Source organism: Acomys russatus, chromosome 24, assembly GCF_903995435.1.
Source record: "Acomys russatus chromosome 24, mAcoRus1.1, whole genome shotgun sequence".
Lineage (NCBI taxonomy): Eukaryota > Metazoa > Chordata > Mammalia > Rodentia > Muridae > Acomys > Acomys russatus.
Window position 1 is genome coordinate 32,092,192 of NC_067160.1, and position 27,823 is coordinate 32,120,014.

At 43.1% G+C, this 27,823-nt stretch overlaps 1 protein-coding gene across 3 annotated transcripts in view; it reads right to left on the bottom strand.

Annotated features, from left to right (window-relative positions):
• Window positions 1-27,823, bottom strand: part of Fmnl2 (formin like 2) — a 287,984-nt gene that overhangs the window by 10,828 nt on the left and 249,333 nt on the right. For all 3 annotated transcript variants that reach the window (XM_051166486.1, XM_051166484.1, XM_051166485.1), the window contains 12 exons: window positions 23,970-24,044; window positions 19,195-19,305; window positions 17,016-17,165; window positions 15,579-15,680; window positions 13,357-13,669; window positions 12,540-12,746; window positions 6,999-7,123; window positions 6,181-6,383; window positions 4,163-4,397; window positions 3,215-3,283; window positions 3,026-3,106; window positions 1,587-1,716 (listed from right to left, as the gene is read on the bottom strand). In XM_051166486.1, coding sequence (XP_051022443.1) covers window positions 1,587-1,716; window positions 3,026-3,106; window positions 3,215-3,283; window positions 4,163-4,397; window positions 6,181-6,383; window positions 6,999-7,123; window positions 12,540-12,746; window positions 13,357-13,669; window positions 15,579-15,680; window positions 17,016-17,165; window positions 19,195-19,305; window positions 23,970-24,044 — 1,801 coding nt within the window. The remainder of the gene's footprint in view (window positions 1-1,586; window positions 1,717-3,025; window positions 3,107-3,214; window positions 3,284-4,162; window positions 4,398-6,180; window positions 6,384-6,998; window positions 7,124-12,539; window positions 12,747-13,356; window positions 13,670-15,578; window positions 15,681-17,015; window positions 17,166-19,194; window positions 19,306-23,969; window positions 24,045-27,823) is intronic.

Sequence of the window (27,823 nt, forward strand, 5' to 3'; positions counted from 1 at the left end):
GCACATGGATGAGATACAAATCAATGGGGGGGGGGGTCTCCCCTTACTAGACCTGCAATGTTGTATCCCCAGTGCTTCCCCCAGTTTTGACCATAACATCTCTGACAGTGCCAAGTACAAAGAAAGACCTCAAAACTGTCTGCTATAAGTAAAGGAGCAGCCCTAGCTGTCGGCATTGAGAACATGTGTCAGTAGTTAGCCTGTGTGTTTTTCTCACTGGCTTTTTTTCAAAGCAAAATTTCCTTGCCAAACCACCTGTGCTACTACTTAGTAAGGTAGAATCTTGCTATTTAGTCTTCCTAATTGGAACTATACTTAAGAACCTTAGTATAGACAAAAGAAAAGCATCCCATTCTGCTAGCTGCATAAGCGAGCCCAGATGTATCTATTCCAACCTGTTTGTAGCCACAAAACCAATTTTCCCTGCAGTTCTGACTACACAATAGCCTCTACATCATCCAAGCTAGCCACATTATCATCTCACCCACTTGCTTATTTATTTATCCCCATCATCCAATTTGCTCAAGTCTGAGGGAATTATGTCGCTATGTAAAAGCTGATTATACTCTTAAGAATTATAATAGATTGCAATGGCCCTACATATTATTATAAAAAAATTGACAAATATATGGGAGTATAGTACAGAGAATTTTTTTTCATTTTTTAAATTAATTTATTCATATTACATCTCAATTGTTAGCCCTTCCCTTGTATCCTCCTATTCCTCCCTCCCTCCCACAGAGTATTTTTATAATGTAGAAACAATGTTCTTTTCACTTGGCTAGAAAAGTCATAACTTCTATAAAAGACTTATCAAGTCTGCATGCAGTTGCTTCAAGGGTCTAATAATAGTTTATAATCGACACTAGTTGTTGATGGTTCAAGAAAATTACAATTTGAAAATCACAACTTAGGACTAACTCCAGGATAAATTTTCATATTGTTCTTACTTTGACCCAGATATTCTTGAGAGAAGACAGTACATTAGCTGTCATACAACGTTAGAAGTCTTTGTTTCTAGCCCTGATTTTATCACTTTCCCCAGATCATTACCCGCTTGGCCTTGCACAAGATAAGCTCCACAAATGATCTTACATAAAATATGGGATTGCTATTATCTTGTACAACCCAGCTGTCACAATTATGTATAAGTTAAATAAGAAAATGTTAACTGCCAATGCAAAGTAGCAACCAAGAAATACTGGTAGTTTAGATACAATGCCCAGAAGTATCACATCTGAGCAAGTGGAATGCCATGAAATCAAACAAAGGTATTTTATTCAGGAGTGACTGATTCTCATCATCATATCTTATCCAATAGCAAAAAAACAAAAAACAAAACAAAACAAAAAAACCTAACAGGGTGATGGATAAGCAATGGAAAAGGCACTGCACAAAGCCCTGGATCTTTAGAGATCCATAGGCCTACATGCAACTGCTCAGAAGTGGTGGCTCCATTAAACACATTCTGGCTTCTAGATCCTGCCTTCTGCAGCCAGGTCTGAAGCGTGTCTCAGCAGGGACTAACTCACTCAGAGCTATGAATACTAACACCCCAAGGTAACACTGACGACTGAAGTAAGTACCTGCAGCAGCTTTCTCCACATAATGAAGCTCATTATAAAAAAGAGTAACTTGCTGATACTTTTCTTTTACCACATTTGATATATAGTGCAACAGTGTTTGTTTTCGGTCTGTTGACTTTGTATCTAAGAGCTGAAAACAGAAGAGGACATGGGTTAGGTGCAAGTGTCCAGAATAAATAACAGATTAGAGCTGCAGAAAGGGTTGGGGGAAAAAAACAAAAAACAAAAACAAAAAACAAAACAAAAAAAACCAGAGGAGACTCAAGGTTCAGTGTATTCTGTAGATAACCAGTCATTGATACTTAAACAGCCTGGGGATGTCCTAAATGACAGGGCAGAGTGAGCTAGGAATGCTTCTAGATTTCTATCTTGCCTACAGATTCTCCCTATCCCCGCATCTGCCAATCTGCCACCCACCTACCTCCCTTTGGTCAGGAGCTAGTGCTCTTCAACATGAAGAATCAGACTAGAGACGGAAGGTGGAGCCAGCACGTGTGCTCAGTGGCTCCAGAGGCAGCAGGTTCTCCCTTAACCTCAGTCTGATGGCCCCAAAGCGATATGGCTGCCTCTATGTGTCTGGGCATTCAGAATCTGTGAACTTTACCAGCCTCAGACAGAAAATACTAAGGAAGAAAACTGTCTCTGTACTGACTTTTTCTTGTGATTCTTTGATATATATTACTTACAAATCATGACATAGTAATAGGTAAACTAGACATGATTTAAAAGCTGGGGGTCATGTTTAGGATAAATCCATACATTATACTGCTTTACAGAAAGGACTTGAGCATCTGAGATGTTTGGTGTCCTTGAAGGTTCCAGGACAAATCCTACACAGATACTATTGGTCAGATTATGACAGAGACTGTGTGTGTGTGTGTGTGTGTGTGTGTGTGTGTGTGTGTGTGTGTGTGTGTGTGTGTGTTAATGACACTATCAATTAAGTATGCCTTCCTTGACTTGGAAGCCATATCAGGCTTGCACAGCCTGGACAGGACACATGAAAGATGACTTTGCAAAGGACTGTACTTTACCCATGCAGAAAAACAGAAATTATATGTGCAACTATATTCCATGTTTTTCTAAACAAAATTATCTGTGTCTGAAAAGTCTCCCCAAGTTCTTAAAAAAAACTAAACAGTTCTCTGTATTAACTATTATCCTAGTAATTTCCCATCACACTAGAATTTGAGATTATTGCTATAAAATGTAGTATTTATAATTCAGCTACTTGAGGAAAGATTCCTAGAAATGGAAAGGTTGGGTGAAAGGCTGTAAGTCCTGGGTCCTTCCTGTCACATGGTGTTTCAGAAAATTTATACCAACTCACCCTCCTCCAGCCTGCCCCCAACCCATCCCAGAATAGAGCCCCATCCTTCCACAACTTAATCTTGCAGCTGTACATCCTTAGCGATCCCATATTCCTTTAGTTTACACACCAGATCTAAACTCTGAAGTTTAAATCCATAAACGGCTCCCCGTTTGCTGCTATTCATATAGTTTCCAAGGGCCAAGATGATCTGGAAAAGCAAGAGAGAAAAGAAGGGTTCATTGGCACAGCCTTCCAGGTGCTAGAAAGCAGCTGGCAAGTCAGCTCTCCATGAACATAACAAGAAAACTGCACTTGCCTCCAGAATTTTTTTGAGCTTCTGAGATGACTTGATAGAGACAGACGCTGCTATAATTGCATGAAGTTGCTGGATTCCAATCAGAAGGAGAGATGGGAAAGACTGTTAAAAATGGCAAACTAACTGGAAATTAAGAGCTAGCTATGCGTTAGGTAACCCTAGCATTACAGGTGCTTTTCTCAAAAACTATTCACAGTGATGAGTGACATGGGAAATCATTCATCTGGAACCAAACCAAAACCAGTAAGATTTCAAGGTAGGAGTCACCAGACTCGTATGGTGTAATTCAGTGCTGGATGTGCCACCTCTAATCATTTACATCCATAGAGATGTCCAAGAATACAAAGGGTGGGAGGCGATGAGAGAGCAGCAATGTAACACTCTCTGGAAGTTCTCAGAACATGTTTTGTACATATATGCTACTGTAATCAGTAAGTAAGGTTTTGAGAAACAGAACCAAGGAGAAACTGATGTTTATGACATCACACTAACACAGGGAATGAGACAGCTGACTACTATGTGTTTGCACACCAACCACCACAGTCTACTGCAGCAAAGTCCCAAACAAGAGACACCCTCTGTCAAAGTGGGTACTCCCAGAACTCTCTAGAGCCTGCTGCTCACTAAAGATATGGTGCTATTTTTGGGAATGAGAGTCACATTTCTAGTCTTGCCAACAAGAGCTGTTTTTTAGAGTCCTCTATACTTGTGTTATCTGAAATGCAAAAGATACAAACACAGAAAAAGGTAATTCTTTTGGGAGAATAGTCATATATCTAGATTTGGATCCACGATGTAAAAATCAGGGCTTAATTCCAAATGTAACCTAGAAAGTTCTGGAAGGACTCTTTGGAACCCATTATTACATTGAGTGTAGCTCAGAGAGCTGTGTAAGAGTAAATGGCTCTATCTTTCCGTACCCCTCCCTGCCAGAGCTGGTCGACTCACAGGGGTCAGCATCTGGATGCTTTCTGCGAAATTGCCAATGAAAGCCATGATGGTCATCTTCTGCATGAGCCGCTCAATCTTACTGAACTGCATCATGAAGCGGTCCTCATCTGACAAGTTCTCCAAGGGCTTCCTCTCTCGCTCGTAGAGCCGGAGCACCTTCACCTCATTCTCAGTTGGCAAGAATCTCATCAAACATTCAACAAAGTCAACCGGCAGTGTCTTCAAATCAAACCTGAAATCAGTGGTGACAGGTCAGTGTTCTACCCTCACCCAACCCAGCTCATCCTCCATCAAATCAACGGGCCTTAGATTCCGATAGCTGTACTGTGGAAGCCCCATCCAGGTACGGGTCCCAGCTGAGTGCCAGTTACTCTAAATGATCCCCCAGACCATGCTCAGTTTTTGGTGATGTTATGGTAGGGTTCCCCAGTAGCTATGGTCTTTAGAAATCAAGAGTAGAGAACAGCAGGCAGAATTAAGGCTGTATCAAGGACAGGGCTTTAGACATTATGAAGTAGTCCAGTCAAGAAGATCACCACCACACAGTTACAGAACACCTGGTAAATTCTGTTAAGATGTTTCTGTCATTACTTTGCTCTCTCAGGGAACAAACTCAAGTAAGGTTCCTGTTCTTTACAGGTAATTTTGATGTAGGTATACACACATTCCTTGAAGGAATATCAGCTCTTGGTAGCTGTTTGCTCAGTTTGAACAAGTATTTGTTTAATTCCTATTTTATTCTCTAGACAATCTTTGTTCAGCAAAACAATAAAATTACCCATACATTAGTATGGCAAACAAGGTATATGAGAATAATAACCAGATTGCAGGCTGGAGAGATGGCCCAGTGGTTAAGAGCACTACCTCCTCTTCCAAAGGACCTGGGTTCAATTCTCACACCCACATGGCAGCTAACAACTATCTATAACTCCAAGATCTGACACCCTCACACCAATGCACATAAATTAAAATAAAAAATAAAAAAAAAAACAGATTGCACACCACATTTCAATGTTGGAAGTCAGAAAAGATTTCAGAAGACTGTATTGGATTCTGACTCTGGCCAAAGACACAAAATCAGAGCAAACGATCCCTTAGGGTGAGGTAAGATCACCAGTCAAAAATTATGGAATGTCAAATTATGAAAAATGTTTTCCTAAAACATCAATAACTCTTATCAGTTTGGCTATAAGAAGAGTGGAAAGAATTTCTTGATAGATAAACAAAACGTTCTGTGCAATTTATAAATTAAAAAAAAAAAAAAAAAGAAAGAAGCCAAGCATGGTGATGCACGTCTGTAATTCCAACACTCTGGGAGGCAGAGACAGGTAGATCTCTGTGAGTTTGAGGCCAGCCTGGTCTACAAAGGACGGCCAAGGCTACATAGATAAACCCAGTGCCAAAACAAAAAACAAAAAACAACAACAACAAAACTTGTTTAAAATGACCAGAAAGTACTAAGAACAGAAGAATTCACATTCCTCTTGCCAGGAATTAAAACATGCATCTGTATCATATTGGCAGCTGGAACTGCCCTGTATCCCACAGATACCATCAAATTGGGATTCAGCAAATCTGGGTACAATCCAGATCCTCCAGAGAAAGCTGCCATCGTTCCCTTTCCTCAAGTTCTGCACCACCCTCCATTTCCCACCCCTCCCCTGACCCCCCCCAAACCCCCCGCCCCCAGCTCTTTCCTAAGCACTGCCATGGGCCTATTTACAAGAATATAGCAAGACTGTCCCAATCCACATTCTCACTCTGAGTTGACCAACAGCAGGTGGATTTGGCACTTCCAAGGGGACCTTCTGGTATGCTGCTTGGTGTGATCATCTTAGTCTAAGGCAGTAGCACACAAGAAACAAGGGGAGCTCTAATGTGTGGGTACCAAGAGTTCCTCCATCTTTGAACTTAGATCTTGCCCCACTATTTCTGTTCTCTGCTGATTCATAACCTAGTTTCTTCCTTAGGCTGAGTGTTCTAGGATCGACTTCCCCAGGACACTATAAACTTACACATGGATAGCTTTGCATATCTCATCAGCAGACTTTCCAGCTTTCCTCAAAGTTATGGCAAGATTTTTGGCTCTATTTGCTTCTAATAATGTCACTTTACTTGATCCCTTCTGTGTTATTTTCTGCTTGCTTGAAGAAAGATCAATAGCAGGACCCTGGGCTTTTGTTTTGAATATTTCCTCAAATTCGTCCACATTTAAATCCTTGGGAGGAAAAGGATGACATCAGCAAGTTGGGTCATGCATCAAAATTAAGTCATTCTCAATTAACAGAAACCTCATCCTTTAGACATTCTCTGAGGCAAAGACCTTCCGTTCTGCTGAGTGCTTATTCTGCAAGGCTGGCTGTGCTTTTCCTGTTTTCGTTAGAGTACTCCTATCTCTTGGCCAGAGAACTACCGATTCTAACAATCTAATTCAATTGCTTTTGATAATTGGTTTACACAGACATCTGCTACAGGCTAAATCCATGAAACCAGATAATCAGTACAGTCAATGAGTCCATAACCAGCGTAGTTCAATAAAGGCTGTCTATGTTCTTCTAAGTTAAAGGACAGTGTTGTGTCAGGCATATACTTTGTGGCAAACACTGAAGAGATCCAAAACTATTATTTTAACTTAACTCGTGACACATGGTTTTGGAGCCCTCTTATCACATAACGTACAATTTAGCTTTTTGATAGTGCAAATCTATTTCTTCGTGCATTAGAGTACAGAAACGTTAGGTCTTTGTCAGGGATGCTTGCAGGCACACAGGACGGCCTCCTTTGCTCTGCAGCAGAACATGTCTCCCTAATTTATAAGCAAGGAGAAAGATACCTCCAAGATCCGCTCGTCATCGATTTCATTGAAGACTGTGCCATTGATCTGATTTGGCTTCAGCGCTACCCAGTTAAACACTGGCATTCTGAACTTGGTCTTGATTGGTTTCTTAATTTTCACAGCTGAAGATGTCAAAAGATAATGAAATTAAGTCCCGTCTAGAACCCCATAACCTTCAGAAACAATTAGACAACAGTCCTTGTAGATGACACTTTAACACTGGAGGAAGATGGCAAGAGGCACCCAGGTGATGCTATAGAGGGCACCTAGTCTTGGCAAGAGCCATTTGGTTGCCTGACACTGGACTGTTTTAAAAGCTGTCTAGGGGCTAGGGACTGACTGCTACTGAGGCCATTGGACTACTGCTTTCTAGTTACAGTATGAGAAATGTGATTAGGTAGCAGAGAGGAAACGCTATCCTAGATTTTGATGTCTTCAACTCTTGTTCCTAGAATACATACGTATAAAGAAGCTGTAAAGGATGGTCAAAGACTGCCTGACCCACCGGGAATAGCATACCAAGAATGGTGATCTTCAGCCAGGAAATTGCATCCTGTGGGTGACTATGATAGTGAGATTACACTGGCTGCTGAGTCATTCCAAGGAGACTAGTGACCATCAGTGGCCTATATCAGAGAACAGTGAAGAAGACAGAAGGGGTGCACAGAAATCATAGTGCTCCTCGGGAATGCCACTGGAAATGGAAGGAAAATGTCCCCTCTGTTCTTTTCAAAGGAGTCAGCTACTGTTATCAAGACACTGTCCGTGAGCTTGTTAAATGTACTGAAATAGAGGAGGGGACCTAATATGTATGAGCTAAGGGGGCTGCAAACACCTCTCATTTTGAGAAAACAAACATAAAAGATAACCTATATATTATTATACATCATATATTTTATTACACATCATAAACAAGGCTTTCCAAACCACTTAGCTCTCTGCATCCTACGTCAAGCTGTCCAGGGTCCCAGCTGGCCAGGGTAAGCCTCAATATTCATCATTATTAGCAGGTAAGAGTAGAGAAAGTTAATGCTCTGGGAGAGAACAAAACAAAGAAGCCCAGCACCTGGGCTTTCACTTGGCAGGCTACCGCCTCTGCTGATGTCTACTGAACAGGGAGACAGGCAGTGCCTCTCATTCCTCCAGAGTTACAAAGGCCACAGAAAGAGGAGTGTCATCAGATAAATCCACACAGAAGCATGCAGGAACACAGAGACACTGCTTTTGCCAAACGTGGCACGCTCATCCCCATTATCAACAGTGTTAGAGTCCTGCTCACGCATACTTTTTCCTCTACACTGCCCAGGAGAATCAATGTCCCCTATAGAAAAAGGCTTTCTCTAATTGGCCCTTCATCCACAAAGGAGGGGGGCAGTAAGGAGATGATGGGGAATGTATCTCTTCAACCCAAGGCCATTTTTTCTGGCTTCAGCTAGGCATAAGGTATAGTAGACAGTGTGGCCTATAGGTATTAATGATATACACTATGAGCCCAAGACTCACATTTAAAAAAGTATCTTTAAAGGGTGGTTGCTCCACACAATAGAGCCACAGACAGTGAGAGAGTTCTGAAGAGAGTTTTCTCTTATTCTCCTTATCTCCTTAGAATATAGCCCTCTCAGAGTGGAAAGGTTAAAACTGACTCTGACCGCTGAATGCTAAGAGAGAAACATTCCTTCTCCGAGGGGAGAGCTGGAACACGGCCTGTGAGTCTAGGCCCTGCCCAAAGGAGCGCCTACAGAGTCAGCTGAAACACAGGGCAAACCTGGAATCACAGCCAGCCAACACCCAGACTACCTGGAGACACAATGTCAAATGCAATGGCTCAAAGTAGGATGGAGTGGAGAGATGTCAAGGCACAGGGCGACCGACAGAACACACAGCAAATACTCAACACGCTTGGTGAGGAACAACCTACAGAAAAGCTTGATTGGCCCATCTTTTGTGGAAGCAGAAAGGACAGAAAATACAAAATATAGACATATTAGATACGGTTAGAGTCAAGTGGCCCAGCAGTTCACACACTCTTAGCATAGGAATTCATGCTTCCTGGACACATTTCAGCAGCACAAAGCCAAAAATTCATTCCCCTGCCCTTGAAGACTCACTTTGTGTTTTTGTTTATGTTTCTGTATTTCTCCCCCTCTCTGGGAGAAAGAGAAAACAAAACAAAATATTTCACTGTCGTGAAAGCAGCCATAGTGAACTGCACTAACTATTCCATAGACTGTAAACGCATTCTCGTAACATAGAATCAGCCAGTCAGATGCTGAGAGGATTCAAGCATAACTTCTCAACGCAAAGCAAAAGCCACCAACTACACGGGCAGCCCACAGCAGGGCAGGGGATCGGGATGTCCCATTAGACTTGAAGGTGTGAGTGTTAACACACATTACTTGATGTGAGTGAAAATTTCACAGTACTAAGATTTTCTTTATAAAATCCAAAGATCTTTCTCAACTAGAGATACACTATGGGGTCCTTCCTCCTGACTCCCGCCTGGGACCACGCCTGCCCGTTGTAGACACATGGATACCCTGTCACTGTGGACATACAGGCCCAGGTGTTTTTCAGAGGTACTGGGCATAGCGGCTCAGTTCTGTCTCTTACTTCTACTGACACATTCCAGCTCTGTCAGGGTTCCAGAGAGGCAATATTATTGACCATAGAGGGAGAATATTTTTACAAAATCAGCTTCAGTTACTATGCACTGAACACCAACTTAAGGGTGACTAGTAGGGAGATCAGAGGCCCTAACCCCACAGTATGAAACACTTAGAAGGACTTTGTAATCATATAAAACAATATCTTGTAACCCTTAGCAGACATTTAATGAGCTAAAGAGGGCGTCTTCACTCCCGCCTATAGCGCTCTACTTTGCATAAGAAGAGTGGAGACTTCTGCCAGAGAGGATCCTGAGGGCTGCTGACGTCAGCCGAGCACAGAGCTCTGACCCATCAATTTAAAATACCCCAGAATCAATAAATGTTTAAAGGGAAGTAGTTGTGAAGGCTTTAATGCAAAAAAAAAAAAAAAAAGGGGGGGGGGGCGCAGCCTTTCAGAGGAAAGCCACTTCAGACGTGCAGCCTCAGCCTGCGGCTCCTTTCCCTAGCACCGTATCTTAGTTCTGCTTTAGCTCAGGTGAATGCAAGCGGATGCTGAACCACAGGTTAGGTCTGGCAATGGAGAAAGAAGCAGCTCCAGGTGAGGCATGGTGTATACATCTCACAGAAAATGCTCATCTGGGGCTACAAGGAAAGCTTAATCAGTGGGCTGGGTGCACAGGACAACGATAGCATCCGCATTCAGTCACCAGGAACAGCCTGGTCACAGAACAGACACCCCGAGACTTTATGACGTCTGCTATTTACATTCATAATCCAACAGATCCACGGTGACTCTGCTCCACCTTTCCTCTTCGGAAGCAATAAAAGTTCTAGAAGAAAGTAGTAAACATGGAAGATCTTGAAGGGTGGGAATAAGCCACGAGTTTACCATGAAACTGAAGAGGCATCTCTGTACCCCTGACAACTCTCCACAGGTCAGAGCTGCAGGGCACTTAGAGCTCTGAGGAGGCACATCCGCTTTACGAAACTGTCAGATGGCTCCAAGGGTTATAGTCACTTGGAGGAATTATCCCTGAGGAGGGGTGGCGGGGGGGGGGGGGGGGAGGGCAGGTAAAGCTGCCGACAAAACCCTTGGAGGGACTGAGACTAAACCTTCCGGTAAAGGGTAAAGACTTGGATACTTCAGAGGCCACCACAGCCTTGGAACTAGAGCAGTGGTTCTTAGACTTCCTAGTGCTGTGACTCTAACAGAGCGCCTCAAGTTGTGGCGACCTCCCAACCATGACATTACTTCACTGCTGCTCCGTAACTATAATTTTGCTAGTTCTGAATCATAGTGTAAATATCTAATGTGCAGGATATCAGATATGTGACCCCTGTGAAAGTGTTGTTCATCCCACAAGGGGTCATGACCCACATGTTGAGAACTGCTGCACTAGAGGCTGGTAGGGTATCAGCTCACAGTAACAGAGTTCAAGAACAGGTGGGAGTATATCACAGGGACAGATGGACGTCACCTCAAAGCAGAGCTACCCAGTGTCACAGGAACAGTCACATTAGAACACAGCTACCCAACTGCCCAGAGTGGCAACTTCCGAGCATTGCTAGTGTATTGGTTCTTTTTATTTTTATTTTTTTATTTTTGGCAACTTGACACAAGGCAAGAGTCACCTTGGAAGAAGGAGCATCAATGGAGAAAATGCCTTCATTAGATTGCCCTGTAGGCAAGATGTGGAACATTCTACTGATTACTGATTGATGTAAGAGGGTCCAGCCCACTGTGAGCTGTGACACTCCTAAGTCCTTGTGTAAAAAACCAGGCTGAGCAAGCCACGAAGAGCAAGCCAGGAAGCAGCAGTCCTCCACGGACTCTGCATCGGTTCCTGCCTCCAGCTTCCTGCCTTGAGTTCCTGCCTTAATTTCCCTCCATGTTGAGGGAATAAACCTCCCCAAGTTGGACTGGTTATGGTGTTTATCATAGCAATAATCAAAAGAAAACTAAAACGGTTCTACAGTTATCACTGGGGCAGCGTCCCAAAAGCAGAGCTGCCTGGTGTCACAGGGTGGCACACTCTCAGAGCAAGCGCTCTATATAACAAGGACTGTCACCACAGAGGAGAGATGCTCACAGGGATAGCCACCTCCAAGCAAGGCTATCCACTGTTACAGAGAAAGTGCCCAGTATCAAAGGCTGGCAACCCCAAAGCAGTTACTCACTGTCCCAGGACAGCCAGCTCAGGGCACAGATGCCCGGAGCACAGGGTGGCAACCTCAGCACCGTGCCACCTCCATTCATAGGGACACCCACCTCAGAACAACTCCAAATGCTCAGTGACACTCTGACTGAAATGGCTCAGTGTGAAAGAGTAAAATTTCATTTCCAAGAGTCAAATATGGGTCAATTCTGCTCCTTCCTCACCTCCCTTTACTGCTGGGCAGGTAGGACACAACCTTATCTCCTGGTCAGCAGGAGGACATGAATCATCCGGAAGCTTTTCAAACCATAAAGAACCCGCTGTTGTTCTCCTTGCAGCCTAACACTACTCTGGCAAATTCTGACACCTACAAATGCTCAGAAGCTATGCCTGCAAGCCTGCATCGGGCATTTACTCAATGCCACGTTCCTCTCTACAGATGACACTCCCAATACCTTAAAAAAAAAAAAAAAAAAAAGAATAATTCTCAATATTAGCACCTAATTCAGAGCTTTGGCCAGGGTAGGTAAAGACAGTGGAAGGCTGTGTGACAAGGTCAGAACTGCTAGGAAGAATGTGACAAATGCTACTGGGAGGACAGTGCCTCTTGTGCATGACAATTTCCCCTTTGCTGGCTACATTAGCAGGAACATCCTTCTAAGGGATGCGTACAGATGAGAAAGATAGAATTGACGAAAGAGCACCTTCAGCTCTCCAGAGAGGAAGAACCCAGGGTTTTGCACACAAGCACCTCTGTTTCCATCCAGTATTCTTACCTGCTAATCCTGAGTTGAAAACTACTGTGGGTGAAGAAGTCCCAGGCAGAGGGGGTGCAGAGGGAGGTGGGGGGGGGGGTAGAGGAGGAGCTGGCACAGCCTCAGCTGCAGGACCTGGGAGCGGAGGGGCTGGAGGGGGGGGGGGGGGGGGTGGAGGCGGTGGGGGAGGAAGCGGTGACATAGGTGGTGATGCTGGTCCGTTTTGCGCTAGAGAAAAGAACAAAAGGTCACATGCACGTGAGATGGCTCAACAGGTAATGCTCGTTAGATCCTGGTACCACATAATAGTGGACTAATAGCGACTGTACAAAGGCGACCTCTGATCTCTGCAAGCATACTGTGGTATACACCTACACATATACATCACTCATAGGTAACAACAAGAAGCAAGTAAAAATTTAAAATAAAGCAAAAAAAAAAAAAAAAAAAAAAAAAAAAAAAAAAAAAAAAAAGGCATGTGAACACAAAACACTTAAAATGGTAACATTTCCTTACTGACAAATGGGGAAATAGTATAACATAAGTGACATGAAGATTAACAACCTTAATCCCAAACTTCTGTAGTAATGTACCATATCTCCACTGTGCGCAGTGTCTGCAGATGCCAGAGGCAAGGGCAGATCCTCTGCAGTTGGAGTTAAGGTAGTTTTGAACCACGTTGTGTGGGTGCTGGGAGGCAAACTCAGGCTGTCTGGAAGAGCAGGGCACGTTCTTAGCCGCTAAGCCATTTCTCCAGCTCTTCAAAATGTAAGCTTTCTTAAGATAAGGAAAAGGACATAGGAAGGCAAATGTTTCTCCCCGCACCAGGGCATCTTACCTGCTTCAGGCATGTCTGATGACGGAGGTAGTGGTGGGGGAGGAGGGAGTGAGGGTCCTGAGGAGGTGGCCCCTGTCACTGGTCCTACATAGCTACCCACTGCTAGCTCTGGCGCCCCGGACAAGGTGCCAGAGGCCACAACTGGCAGAATGGCAATGTCCCCATCCCCTTTCTTCTGAATTTTAATGGTCCCCTGTTTCTCCAGTTCATGAATCTTTTTTTCCAGGGTAGACTGTCTTTGAATGGCTTCTTCCTTTTCTTTGACCATTTTCCTTAACGTGTGAACTTGGGTGTTGGCATCTTTGTAGATTTCCTGAAAAAGAGGTCATGGTCAGGATGCTGACGTCATAGGACATTCCCAGGTAAACCTACTGGGTGAGCCAACTGAGGGGCACAGGTGGAGAGAGAGCACGCACTCTGGCAATCAGAAAATTCTGGAATTCAGTCAGAGCACTCAGAGATGAGTCCTAGTGACCATCAACTGAACTAATAATTCAGGCTACATATTCAACCGTTGGCGATGGTTAATGAAGTCCTTTCTATTTAGTTAGTGGAGCTAACTCCACTTGTAGGCAAAAGAGAATACAGCAGAGATGACTTCATGGCCAAGCTGAACTTGAAACATCCCACGGGAATCCTGGTGGATTCAGCATGCTCTCTTTCACTATTAAATGTATGTGTAACTGCTAGACACACATTGGCTAACAAGAGACAAAAGGGCCCCAAATCAGACTTCGATAGAAATCAGACTAGGATTAAAATATCTGCAAAGGCTGGGCGTGTTAGTGCACGCCTTTAGTCCCAGCACTGTGAAGGCAGAGGCAGGCAATCTCTGTGAGTTCTGAGGCCTATCTGGGTCTGTGTAGTGGTTTTCAGGCCAACCAGGGCTCTACCCTGAGGCCCTGTCCCAAGGAGGTATATAATAAATAAGCAGGCAAACAAACCCTGCAAAGCCGGGAATGGTCTATTCATGAGTGACCAGAAGCTGGAGGCATGGCTGGGTTTCTCTGCCCCTTAGAAAGCTCCTTGACTGAGCTCAGCACAGAGGTTGCTGGAACATTTTCTTTTTGGAGACCTATTTAACAAAACAGCCCAAAGCTTCCCAGCACTAGTTACTTATCTTTCTCAAAGTTTATCCTATAAAACGAAGTTAAGATTCAATTCAAGCTGGGCAGTGGCGGTGCATGCCTTTAATCCCAGCACTTGGGAGGCAGAGGCTGGTGGATCACTGTGAGTTCGAGGCCAGCCTGGTCTACAATGTGAGTCCAGGACAGCTAAGGCTACACAGAGAAACCCAGTCTCGAAAAACAAAAGAAACAAAACAAAACAAAACAAACAAACAAACAAAAAAATTCAATTCAAAGGCTATCCTGGCTGCTTCTATTAAGAGTCCATGGTGTGAGTGGCTTTGTGGAACCGAACTCAATGTCTGGGCCTTGCACATGTTATCGCTCAGACCTCCAGCAGGCGGGGAACATTCCTTACACCCCATCTCTCATCTATAATCTAAGTGTCTGAACTTCAACGGAGCCCATATGCTACAACTTTTGTCTTGACGATGTGCCAGGAAACACAGATCACAGAGCTAACTGTAGGAAGTATCAAAATACCAAAGAGCATACACACCCATGATAACCATCACATAAAATGTGGCATCACATTAGCCATGGTGTAAAGGCAAGCCATGTGGCTATAAGCCCTCCAGGCGTGTTGGTTTTATGTTCCACACAGTGTCAAACACATGGATGGTTGGAACTCCATAAATGACTGACACATGAAGTAAAAACCTTTAGGTCTAACCTTTAGTTTGTTTCCTTAGCAACCACTGAATCTGGTTTTGAGTAACAACAAAGTAAAGAAATACAATGAGGCCCAAGTCCTAATAAAAATAAAAAGTGGCATGAATTAAATTCACGCTTTGTTTTTAATTTGCGACCACAGAGAATCCACAGATTCAACTCAGCCTGCCCCAGATAGGAAAACATTGTTGCTCCCCAAAATCTGTAATGAGGAAATACTGAAGCAGGGATTTATGACCGTGCGCGCATAGGTACATATACTTTATGTGTACTTTTGAGTATCACCTCTGAGATGGTTGCATGAATATACTGCATCAATGCATTCCTCTGAAATGAACGCGCTCTCCATCGGAGCATCCTAAAGCTAGAGCACACTGAATTCTCGGCCATGCCCACCTGGGTGGATGCTGCCAGGACACTTACCCGGACAACATCCAGTTCCTTACTCCTCTGCATGAGCTGCTTTTCCAGTTCCACGATCTTGGACATGGCTTCATTCTCCGTGTCTTGCAGCTTTTCAGACAACTGTGAAATTATAACCAGGAAACAGTGTCACATCACAGGTCATTCTGGCCAGAGTTTTGGCCCTCAGAATTACACCTTCCAGACAAACAGGGACATCAGAGTCTACCAAATACTACGGTTCTGAAGATGTATTTGTTTCTATCAGGAATTAAAAATGTATATGTGAGACAGGGTTTCTCTGAGTAGTCTTGGCTGTCCTGGACTCACTTTCTAGACCAGGTTGGCCTCAAACTCACAGCCATCTACTTGCTTCTGCAATCCTGAGTGCTGCAATTAAAGGTGTGCACCACCACGCCTGGCTCAGAAATCAAATCTTTTAAGAGGAATAATTGAACCTGTAAATTCCGTTTCTGAACAGACGCCAATCAAGCTAATGTAAAGCCTAGGAAAGGCTAGAGGGCTTATGAACTTGTTCTAACTGTAAGCCATGAGGAGACATTTTCACAGCGATGGTAAAGGCTAAAATAAACATATGTAGTACTCTAAAATAAAGTGTGATGGGAAACAAAAGCACTCCTCAGAGAGATGAATAATATCCTTACAAATAGAGACAATTAACCACACAACTAAAAAAATTCCAATCAAATCAGGATAAGATTTTTTTTTCCCAAGAGCTCAGTGGTACTGTACTTCCCTCAAACATATGAAGTGCAAGGCTCACTACTGTACAAGGGTAAAAAGACTTTAGTCCTCAGAATGCTTGAGTCTTTGAAAAACACTGCTCTCAATTTATTCCTCAGTATGAAATGTGTTAACATCTCAAAGCCTTGGTGTTAATACGAACTTGTTCGTGGACAGCAAATTTCACTTAAAGAAAATCAAGACCCTGCCCACTTTGTAGCTGACATTATACTGAGAGGACTTGCTTCTTCAAAGCTCAGTGATTTCCTGTGAAACGTCCACAGTTGAAATGAACCCAATCAGAACCTGATGCATTACTGAGACAGGAAGGAGGAGACAGCTGTGTCCCTCAGGCTTTGGTGGCACTTTGGAAGGTGGGTCCTCTTCAGAGACCCCTTCATCAGGCCGCATTGCCTCTTTGCATTTCCCTCTAGCCCTTACACTGCCGACCATCCTGCTCCTCTGTGTTGGCAACTAGGATTGCCATTGCATGAGGCGTGAGAGAGACAGAACAGGAAGGTGAGTGGAGACAGGGCAAGGGCTTCTCTTAGAAGAACTGCACCTCTCTTTTTTAAAGAACTTAGAGGGTGTTTGTGGGCTCTCTGGCCCAGTTCCTCCTCATCCCTATACCCTGAATCCTTTAACTTCCTACCACAAAAGCTAGCATGAGCTCATCTGGGCCCCCGCACATTCCCCTCTCTGTGAAGCAGTTACATGAGAGATGTTTTCTTCCAGTTCCTCCACCCGCTCCAAGGCTGCATTCTTGGTTTCCGCATCTTCCAGCAGAGCTCCCACGTCAAACACGTTGTCCAAGTAAGCCTGAATCTGGACTTGCAGCTTGTCACTCTCTGTGTGTTTCAGCTTCTAAAACCCAACATTCCAGAGAAGAAGGTATTAATTTATCTGTGGACATAGAACATAATTACCCAGCCCTCTACACATCCTGTTTCAATGTGTAACCTTTCCCCACACATCCTTCTCCTGAAGAAAACTACAGCAGATCACCATAAAGAAGGTATGACCATACTATTTCCTAGACAGAACACACACTGTCTCTCTCTCTCTGTCTCTCTCTCTCTGTCTCTGTCTCTGTCTCTGTCTCTGTCTCTCTCTCTCTCTCTCTCTCTCTCTCTCTCTCTCTCTCTCTCTCTGTCTGTCTCTCTCACTTATGCTTGGCTTCTGGTAATTTTAGTACACATTTGCTAGAACGCATCCTGCAGGATTCCTTTCCTAAGACAGGAATAGCTCAGGGCTCCTCAAAGCCTGAATCAGGAAGTATCCTCAGACCAAGGGTCCTGAAGCAACTCAGCTACCTATGTTTCAGCGACACTAGAGGTGACGTCATCAGCCGATCTTCCCCATGAGAACCACGTATGAGGACTTTCTCTGGGGCCTGTGAGGCCAGAATAATATCTAGCACATAGATGATGCCAGTAAGTTAATACACACATCAATAGTCACTCGCAAAGAAGGCTGCCTTTGTAAACAAACAGAGAAGTTATATATTAGATGCATATAATACTGTTCTTCTAATGATCTCTGTCCAACGTGGTCCAGAGCCAACATAACACAGTTAAAGAGGTATAGAACTTGGGGGGGGGGGGTATTTTTAAGAGAAATTTCAGATTATATCATTTCTTAAGAAAAACACTTTCTCTTAGGTTTAATTTGAAATCGTACAGTTTAATTATGTTAAAGAGAATACATTCCATCTTAGTTTAAAAGCCAAAATGAAAGAGAAATGTGAATCTGGAGCTAGAAAACAGCGAGCAACAGAGAAGCAGCTCCATGGGACGTTCCTCACATCTGCAGTACGAAGGGATGTTCACCAACGTCATTAGCTGCCATAACATCCTAGACCCAAAGCAAAACCTTATAAAACCGAACCTGCAACAGAAAGGGAACTCAAATTCCTACTTTTTTTTCCTTCAAATCCTGCAATTTGTGGAGTATGGGAGGAAAGAAGATAAACCTTAATCTCAAAGCATTCTGGGATGGGGAAAGGAGTCAATATTTTCCACCGTCCCATAAGGTGGGTACAAGGTAGTTCCCTGGATTCATGCCTAATAAACAATGGCAGCTGAACTCTGGATGCAGCCAAGGGAAGGCCTCCCATCATTTCCATACCAGAAAAGCCCTGAAATTTAAGTCAGCAGTCCCTGTCCTATAACCAGTGGTCCTCCAAACTCAACTGAACCATTCATTCAGGAAAGGAAAAACAAAAACTTCGTAAGTGACTAAGATGGGTACATCTAGCAGACACAAAGGTACATCTATGAGTACCACATACACTTTCTGTTTCTTTATTGAAGAACTTCAGGGAACTGGCTGAGCACTTCTGTGTGGCAGCAAGAAAAAGAAACTAAGTTCCTTTCTCCCAAGAAGTAGAAGCCTGTGTTCAAAAGCAACAGACATTTTAAGCAGAAGTAACAGCTCCCGGAGGGGTCTCTAGGGTCCTTTCCTCATTACTTTTTCTTGCTCTAAACATTAACTCATTCTACAACAGTCTTGGCTTGATGTTGCCTGCTCGGATGGGGCCTCAAGAGTGCCCCAAAATAAAAACTACTCTCCAGTTTTCATAAAGGATGCAATGGGATTTGACCCAGACAGAGCTCAAAAGCAAAGGGAGGTGGCAATGATGCTCCCAGAGGTTGCCTGACTCAGCACTAAAAGACTGGAGGCAACAGTCATCCTACAGATGTCTCAGGAGTTCTGCAAATAATCCAGCTTTGCTGGCAGACTCCGTCATTCAAACCGGTCCCCTTTAACTAGCAGGGTAATTGTTGGACCACATGATGCTTTAGGCGTTCTTTAGTTACCATGGAAGTGAACCTGTGAGAATAGGCAATAAATCCATTCTTAAAATGGCACACAAAAAGACAGCTATACTTACATCCAAGTATTCATCCAGGCCTAGTTTGGTAAATTCATATTGGAGATGAACTCTGAAGTTCATGTCTTCCACCGAATGGACTACGATGTTAATAAACTGCATCGAGGCCACCTGAAATGACATTCCCAAGAGTTTCAGCAGGCTCCAAGTGCTTTCCCCCAACTTAAGCATGCCCAGAACAGGAGCTTCATTTCACGAGTCTCAGTTCACACCAATTCCCTTTTCTTTAATGTCATTAAATCTTTTTTTCTTTCATTTTCTTATTTTATTAATTTATTCATATTACATCTCAGTAGTTATCCCATCCCTTGTATCCTCCCATTCTTCCCTCCCTCCTACTTTCCCCTTACTCCCCTGCCCTATGACTGTGACTGAGGGGGACTTCCTCCCCCTGTATATGCTCATAGGGTATCAAGTCTCTTCTTGGTAACCTGCTATCCTTCCTCTGAGTGCCACCAGGTCTCCCCATCCAGGGGACGTGGTCAAATATGGGGCACCAGAGTTTGTGTGAAAGTCAGACCCCAATCTCCACTCAACTGTGGAGAATGTCCTGTCCCTTGGCTAGATCTGGGTAGGGGTTTGAAGTTTACTACATGTATTGTCCTTGGCTGGTGCCATAGTTTGAGCAGGATCCCTGGGCCCAGATCTGCCCATCATAATGTTCTTCTTGTAGGTTTCTAGGACCCTCTGGAACCTTCTATTTTGCCATTCTCCTATGCTTGTCTTGCCTAGAGTCCCAATAGGATGTCACTAAATCTTTTTTTAAAAGTCTCATAATTTTTAATTAAAGAAATAAAACAGGCACCACAGTAAGATACCGCTTCACAGTCACTTAGAATGGCTACTTGTGTGTGCGTGTGTGTGTGCATGCGTGTGTGTGTGCGTGTGTGTGTGTGAGAGACAAAGATGTAAAGAAACAAACGCTCACCCATTGCTAGTGAGAATGTAATATGAGGAAGCCACTTTGAAAACATGAGTTACTCAAAATGTTAAGCACCCTGTTTGCCATATGGCTTAACAATTCAATCATCCATCATGTGATTACGCCTCATTTTCTTTATTCACCAAATGATGGACATTGGGTGTTTCCTCATACTTTCCCATAAAGAGAACTGAGAAAATCAAAGAAACATGTTCACATAAAAATGTGTACACAAATATTCATAAAACTGTATATTCCAACCAACTATGGAAAAACACCCAATGTCCATCACTTGATGAACAAACAAAATGAGGTATGACCACACGATGGGATATCCTGTGACAATAAAGTAGAGTGAAGTGCCAATGCGTGTTATGGTGACACATGTTACAGCATGGATGGACTTGGGAGCCTCATGGTAAGTGAAAAAATGCCAGTAAAAAAAGAACCAAACAATGTATGATTCCATCCATATTAAATGTGCAGAACACCCCAAACTATAGAGATAAAAAAAAGTAGATTAGTAGATACTTAGGGTAGAGCGTATGGGAAACAACTTTTAAAGGGAATGAATGTAGTTACAATTGGACTGTGAATGGTTAACACACACCAACTCATATACTTCCCATGGGTGAAGGAGACGATATGCTAATCTAACTTCAAGAAAGTTCTTCCTAAAAAGCCACAAAGATATTCAGAGCAAAGTGCAAGTTACTTCAGAGATACTGATTATGTAAAATAAGAAACTAAAGTCAAAGAGGAGTAACAGTCAACAATGTAGAACCTCACCATAAGGTAATTACTTCAAAAAATTCACTTTGAGCTCTATTCTACCAGAGGATAGCAGCTGGCCTTCATACACTCCTAACTGCTAGTTCATAGATATTTTGTATGTAGTGCTTTCTCCCAAAGCTATAAGACCTGTCTCAGGAAAAAAAAAAAATCATTCCCCACTTTAATAAGTAATGGAATGGACTTCAACAGACCCAACTGTCTTGAACAACAGCCATCTATTGACAGGAACAATGCCTTACTCATGGTTGCCCTCTACAGCTTGATCCAGCAGAGTGTTTGGGAAGAAGGGGAAATATTCAGGGATCCAGATTCAGAGCATTTGGAAAACTACTTAACACCCCCCCCCCCCCCCCCGTGCCCCGTCACTCCCATGGACTTGGAATCAAACTCAGTCTCAGCCACAGAGATAAGACAAGTCCTTGCCCTCTGAGCTTTATTCCTAGCCTTCCTATTACTTTTATATTTAAAAAAAAAAACTGAATTAATTATTTTAAAAAATATATTACTGAGATGTTTAACTTTAGCCTTCAACTTGACTCCATCTAGAATCACTTGAGAAGAAAGTCTTAGTGAAGGTTTATGTACATTGTGTCAGCCTGTGGGCTGTGGGGGACTGTCTTGATTTAACTGACATGAGAAGATCCAGCCACTGTAGGTAGAACCATTCCCTAGACAGTAGTGTTGGCTGTATATAAGTACAGAAATCATTCTGAAAACAATAAGCATATAAGAAAGCAGGCATTGATTCCTGCTCAGCTGTCGCGAGATTCTGAGGAAGTGACTTCTCTATAGTGATGGCTTGTAACCTGGAACAGCAAGCCATCTTCCCTAGTTGCTGTTTGTCAGGTTATGTGATCACAGCAACAGATGAAGCTAGAACAATCATGTACTGAACAGCTTTGGAAGACGCATAAATTCTCTTAGTGAAAAAGGAACCCTCCTGGAATTTTCTGAAAAATTAGTTTAGGTTCTCTAGTTAAATAAACTTAAAAAAAATAAAAAGATCTTGTCAGGCTTGTTGTTTATTTTTGTTTGTGTATTTGTTTAGTTTTTTTCTCAACTATTTAAAAAAACACAGGAAAAAGTCTTATATTACATTAAAGAAATTTATACCACTTAATTTGAGGAATATATTGTTTGGGGAGCTGGTAAATCTAATTGAATTCCCAAGGAAGTAATCAAAAGCCTCATTTTTTTTTTTTTTTCTGGAGAAAAATAGAATTAGACTGTGATATCTTTTCTTATCTCTTCTGAAAACAAGTCTAAATGACCTGCTGGGTTTCATGGCAGCCCATGAGCCAAGTGTAGTGCCCATGGACGATAAGCTGCATCCAGCCGCATACTGCACACTGTGTGCTGTACACAAGGCCATCAGAACTTGGACATGAGAGTAAGTACAATGACGGGAGATGGGTTCTAGGCTGTATGCAAATGGGACAAGTGTTTTAAGAGACTTATGATAATTTCGGCAAAAGCACCATAAATGAGTGAGATGGGCAGTATACAATACAACAAACTGCAGAGAGAGGAACTGTTTTACACCAAGGGGGCAGGGATTCCTTGCCTGTAATAGCAAATACTTTAATAAATAGCCAACAGGGAGGGCCTAAATATAGTTGAGATACTTTTAATTAAAGAAAAAAAAAATCAGCCATCTATTTTCATGTACCATACCCACAGATTTTCACAGAAGAAACCATCTTCCGAATAAGTGCACGCGCCTTGTGTAGGCTGGCCTCAGCCCGGGCTGTGCCAGAAGAATAAAGCTCCTGTTGAGAGGGCATGGGAGAGAAGCTGGCAACGAGCCAGTGCCTGAGGCTCGTCACATATCTATCAACAACTTCAGAACCACTCTGAATGTCCCCCCAAAATCCTAATAACAAGAATTAAAAAGTCAGCTAGCCATGGTGGTGCATGCTTATAATCCCAGCACTTAGAGAGGGTAGAGGCAAGAGATTCTTTGTTAGTTCTAGGCCAACCTGGTCTACAAAGTGAGTACAGGACAGGCAACGCTACACAGAGAAATCCTATCTTGAAAAAAATAAAAACAAAAAACAAAGCAAAAAAGAATTTAAAAGTCACTGTAAAAGTGACCCTTATTTTACCATCTCACATTTAGAAAAGTTGTTTTTTTTTTTTTTTAAGTAAATACCACATCTAATGGAACAGAAAAGCTCTATATGGGATTTTTTTATCATCTAGATTTTAAAAGGAGCTGAGGTTAAGATTCACATACACTGAGGTCGAAGAAATGAACTTCACACAAAAGACCTGATGTGTTTCAAGCCTTATTGTTACTGCAGTGATTCAAATGAAGATACAACTTAACAGGCAAAGCCCGGGCTTTTCATGCAGACACTGTTGGAATACTTGCTCCAGAGGCTAAGCAATGCACAGAAGGAACTCCTGGGTCCAGAAGTTTCCTAGGAAAACTGAACCAGCTCAAAGCCTGCAGATAGGGGTCCACTAGAGAGGGATGGCTCAGAAAGTCTCGTGAGAAGTTCTGTCTTGAGTCCAGAATGATGACTTAGGTGTTGGAATTACAAGTGCTGAAATGTGGTCCCTTCCTAAGGACCACAGAGCTCCTGTAGAACCACATGCCCCAGTCTGCTACAGCCACAGCAGGAAGGAAGCCGCAAATAAGAAGACCCATCAGCCCTGTGTCCATCTAGAGGATGCCAACAGTCCGCACTGCCAAGCCAAGCTCCTTAGACTCTAAGGATGTGGCCTAGAGAGCAACTTAGGATGCTATGTAGCAATGCTGCCAACTCAGCCTGGTGCCTATGGGCATCTGCTCCAGGTCCTGACTTCCTTCCCCAAATGCATGACCTTCTTTCTGACTTGTTAAATTATCGTCATTTTGTCTTTTAACCAAATGAGTAAAACTTGAAAGAGCATCAAAAGTGAGCGTATAGATAAAGAAAAACACTCTAGAGCAGATTATCAAACTCACTTCCCTGTCCTTTGTAGAGTATGGATTTGAATGTGGATGTGTTTTGGGAGAAAAAGCACTGAAATTGAGTTTGCAAGGGCTGAATGTAGTACCAAGACAACTCACCATGAAATCTATGTTATTATCTTCATTCCTGAAGTGTTCCATCAGCTTCTCAAACCGCTGCTTTTCTCCGCAGACCTGAAACACACATTGTTACTGTGCATAGGACGTCTCACACACACAAGCATTCCAGAATCAGCTACAGAAATTCTAGTGTTGACAATTATTTTCAGAATGTTTTTTTTTTTTTCTATCTCTCTTATATATTCCTACTTCTCTTCAGAGCTAGCTAACTACCAGATAGCAGCATGGAGTATTCCAGTGGTGCGTCCTTGGTTTCTTCTCCATATAGCTTTTATGTTATCAAATGGGTTCTTCCTCCAGTGTCTCTGCTTTTCACCAAGGTTTTTAGTGTATATTCACAATACACTTCACAGCCAAAACTGGCTACAGATTTCCTGCATTACCAAACTACACTTCAGACAGAGATACTAAGAGATCTAAGTAATTTAATATTTAAATTCCTCGTAAGGAAGACTGAGCATGCTCTTGCGTCTGTCTTGATCAAATAATTTGAGCGCATGACACTACAGCATAATCTGTGATTTATGAAGTAGCACCCTAGAGGCCTGAGTCACACACATTTTAGCTCAAATTGATGTCTCCATCAAACATGTAAAATAAACAGGTGAAATACTCAAAGCTCTGGGGTCCCAGAGTGTGTATGTTTCATCTACCTGAAAGCTAAGGATATGCAGTAAAGAACAGCCAAACATTTATGCCAAGATAATACCTCTCTAAAGACTCACTCGCAAAATCAAGGATGAATTAAAATTCTGACACTGTCCTTGGGTAATTTTGTTGAAATTACCTATCGGCTAATTCATTCTGCCTTCAGAGTATTTACCTGAACTACATATATACATGCTAAATTAGGCTATACATGCTAATGACTAAATGATTTCATTTGCGATCTTAGGAATATCTAGACCAATCCTCAAGAATTCTGCTAAAATTGCATCTCATAATGTAATAATGAACCAATTTAATTCAGTCATGTTTAATCCTATGTGGACACACATATGTGTGTGTGTGTTATAGGACTTAACATAAATATATATTTAACATTCTACACACACACGTAATGTAATATAGAGAGAGAATGAGAACGCCCACAAAGAGAGGAACGCCATCTGTTTAACCCCTGTGACTTCTTTAGCATGTAGAATGATATTATTATGAGGTCTCAATCAGCACTGGGTCTCATTCAAATGCTCTGCCCTCTGTCGCCAGAAACATGAGCTGGGCCTGCTGGGTGTGCTGTTAGTGCTGCCCCTGATGAGGGGCTGTGTGTGGAAGCATCGCTAGCTTGTGTAGCTGTTGCATAACTAAGCTTTGCAGTCACTGTTTAAGCTTGACAAATCACTCCTGCCTCCCGCTGCCATACGCCAGCCTCTGCTCTGCCCACAGTCGCTCAGCACCCACTATCCTTCCCCCACGGTGGGACTTGAGGCTCCTTCCCAACCCTCTAAATTGGTGTACCACTCTGCCAAGGTTATGGCCATACTAAGTTTCCACTCATAATTGAAAGACACTCAGTAGAAGAAAACGGTCCTGAAGTTCCTGACTGAACTCCAGCAGTCACTGGCCCTGATCACTGGCCCTGATGCTCAAGTCTTTTATGGATCTTACCCCTGGGCTCTGCCTTGCCGAGGGTGGGAAGAGCCAATGGCGGTAACATGAGCTGCAAGACTATTTTGTTTGGCTGTAGAGTGCGAGGGCTCCTTCCTCCTCGGTAATGCAGCAGCTGCACGCGTGGTTTCCCAGGTTCGCTGCTACAACACCAGGAGCGGCAATGACTTCCATTTTGAGGTTGTTTCCAGGAATAGGTGGAAAGTGAGTCTGCAGTGCTTCTTTTGCGTGGGTGTCATGGAGGCAGATTTGGTTTTGACTGCTTGACGTCTAGCATGCCAAGCCTCGCAGGACAAAGTTGATTGCCTGCCAATGAACGGAGTCTGATTCCCCCCAAACTGGGAGCGTGAGTCCAGCATCTCACACATGGGGGAGACCTGTTTTTTATATGTCTTGGACCCTCAACTTTGCTTGGCTTTGGTTGAAGAATATCTAGTCTTGTCATGAGCTTCCATGTGATATGGGTGGACACGTCTCAGACAACCAGGGATTGTGGGGTTGTACTTGGCCCTGGTAAACATTAGAGCTATGGAGAAGGGTTCCTTTCTGTAGAAGGAAGCTCTAGAGAGTTCTGAGTCATGTGGCTGCATCTTCATGGGGACACAACAGATTCAGGAGTTCTTCACATGGTGTGGGTGATTCTGACTTGGGCAAGAAATTGTATCATTTATTTCCCCCCCTCAGGTTTTGGGTTTTAATAATGCATGGCTGGAGGTGGCTGAGGCTATGGCTCGATTTATGGAGCGCTCGCATAGCATACACTAGGTCCCGGGCTCTGTCTCTAGCACTTCATAGCCTGGGTGTGGTGGCACTCACCTATAATTCTAATAGTCAGGAGGGAGCAGCTGGAGGAGCAGGAGCTCATGCCTATCCTTGCCTCTATTGTGAGTTCAAGGCTAGCCTAGAATATAGTCTCAAAAACCAAACCAACCAACCGACCCCTACCTAACAAAAAAAAGCTTGAAAGAAACTTAACTCATATCTTAGACCAGGGATGTTGCATAATTGAATGTGTGTGTGGTGTGTGTGTGTGTGTGTGTGTGTGTGTGTGTGTGTGTGTGTGTGTGTGTGTGTGTGTGTGTGTGTACAGGAGTGCATGACGCAAACATAAGAAAAAGACTGCCCCTTTCTTCTTACAATCCTGTGGGATTTAAACACCATACACCATAGGACTCCATTCAGCTGTACTTGTGATGCACTTACTCTTAAGCTGGCTCAGTCATATACAAACACAGTCAGAGCTTCAAACGACACATTTGGGCAAGGGGACAATTCAGTTCATAACAGTCCAATTGTTTGGTACGCTTACTTAACGTCTAAAGTTTAGCTAACTGAGCCAAGTGTGGTGGTGCACGCCTTTAATCCCAGCATTTGGGAGGCAGAGGCAGGCAGATCTCTGTGAGTTCTAGGCCACCTGGATAGCCAGAGCTGGAAGACAGAAACACCCTGTCTTAAGAAACAGAGCAAACTGAAAAGTCTAGCTTAACAAAAGGCGCAATTCTTAAATTCACTTTTGCATACAATCTCTTGTGTTGTTTTTTGTTGAATTAGGTGAAGACAATCCAGTCCTACACAAATACCAAAGGGGGGAGAGAGAGCATAGAGTATTTTATCAGCATGTAGTAGCAGTCGGTATTCTTCTCGACACTTTACTAACATAGGACCATTGATGTCTTTTAAATGTGAGTTGCACGTGGATCTGAAGCCATGTTATGACCATGCACAGTATGTCTAAATCCACTTGCCTGTCTTGTACCTTAATTTATAATTTTGCAATAATATGCGGTGGCCAGTTGAAAATCTTGGATTCACTTAATTATCCATATCTTCTACAGAATGATATGCTTCATAGCATACTATTTAAAAAACAACCTCTTCCTTATTATCCCCACCAGAAATTCGGAAGAATCTTTAAAAATGAGGAAGCTTCCATGTATTCAGCACAGAGTACAAGTTTTCCAAAGTTCCTATTTTCCAATGGTGGCTCAAATTTTACCATTGGCAACAAAACATCACCAGTTGTTTTTAAAGGCTCACTTAGTTCATTTTCAAGAACATGTCTACCACGAATATAAGTCTGAGCAATTACAATTTCTTACATGGTCAGGGGGTTAGGGGGGTGGAGGAGGCAGGATCACACTGTAGCCCTGGTTGTCCTGAAGCTCATTTGTAGATCAGGCTGGCCTCAGTCACAGAGACTCATCTGCCTCTGCCTCTCCGATGCT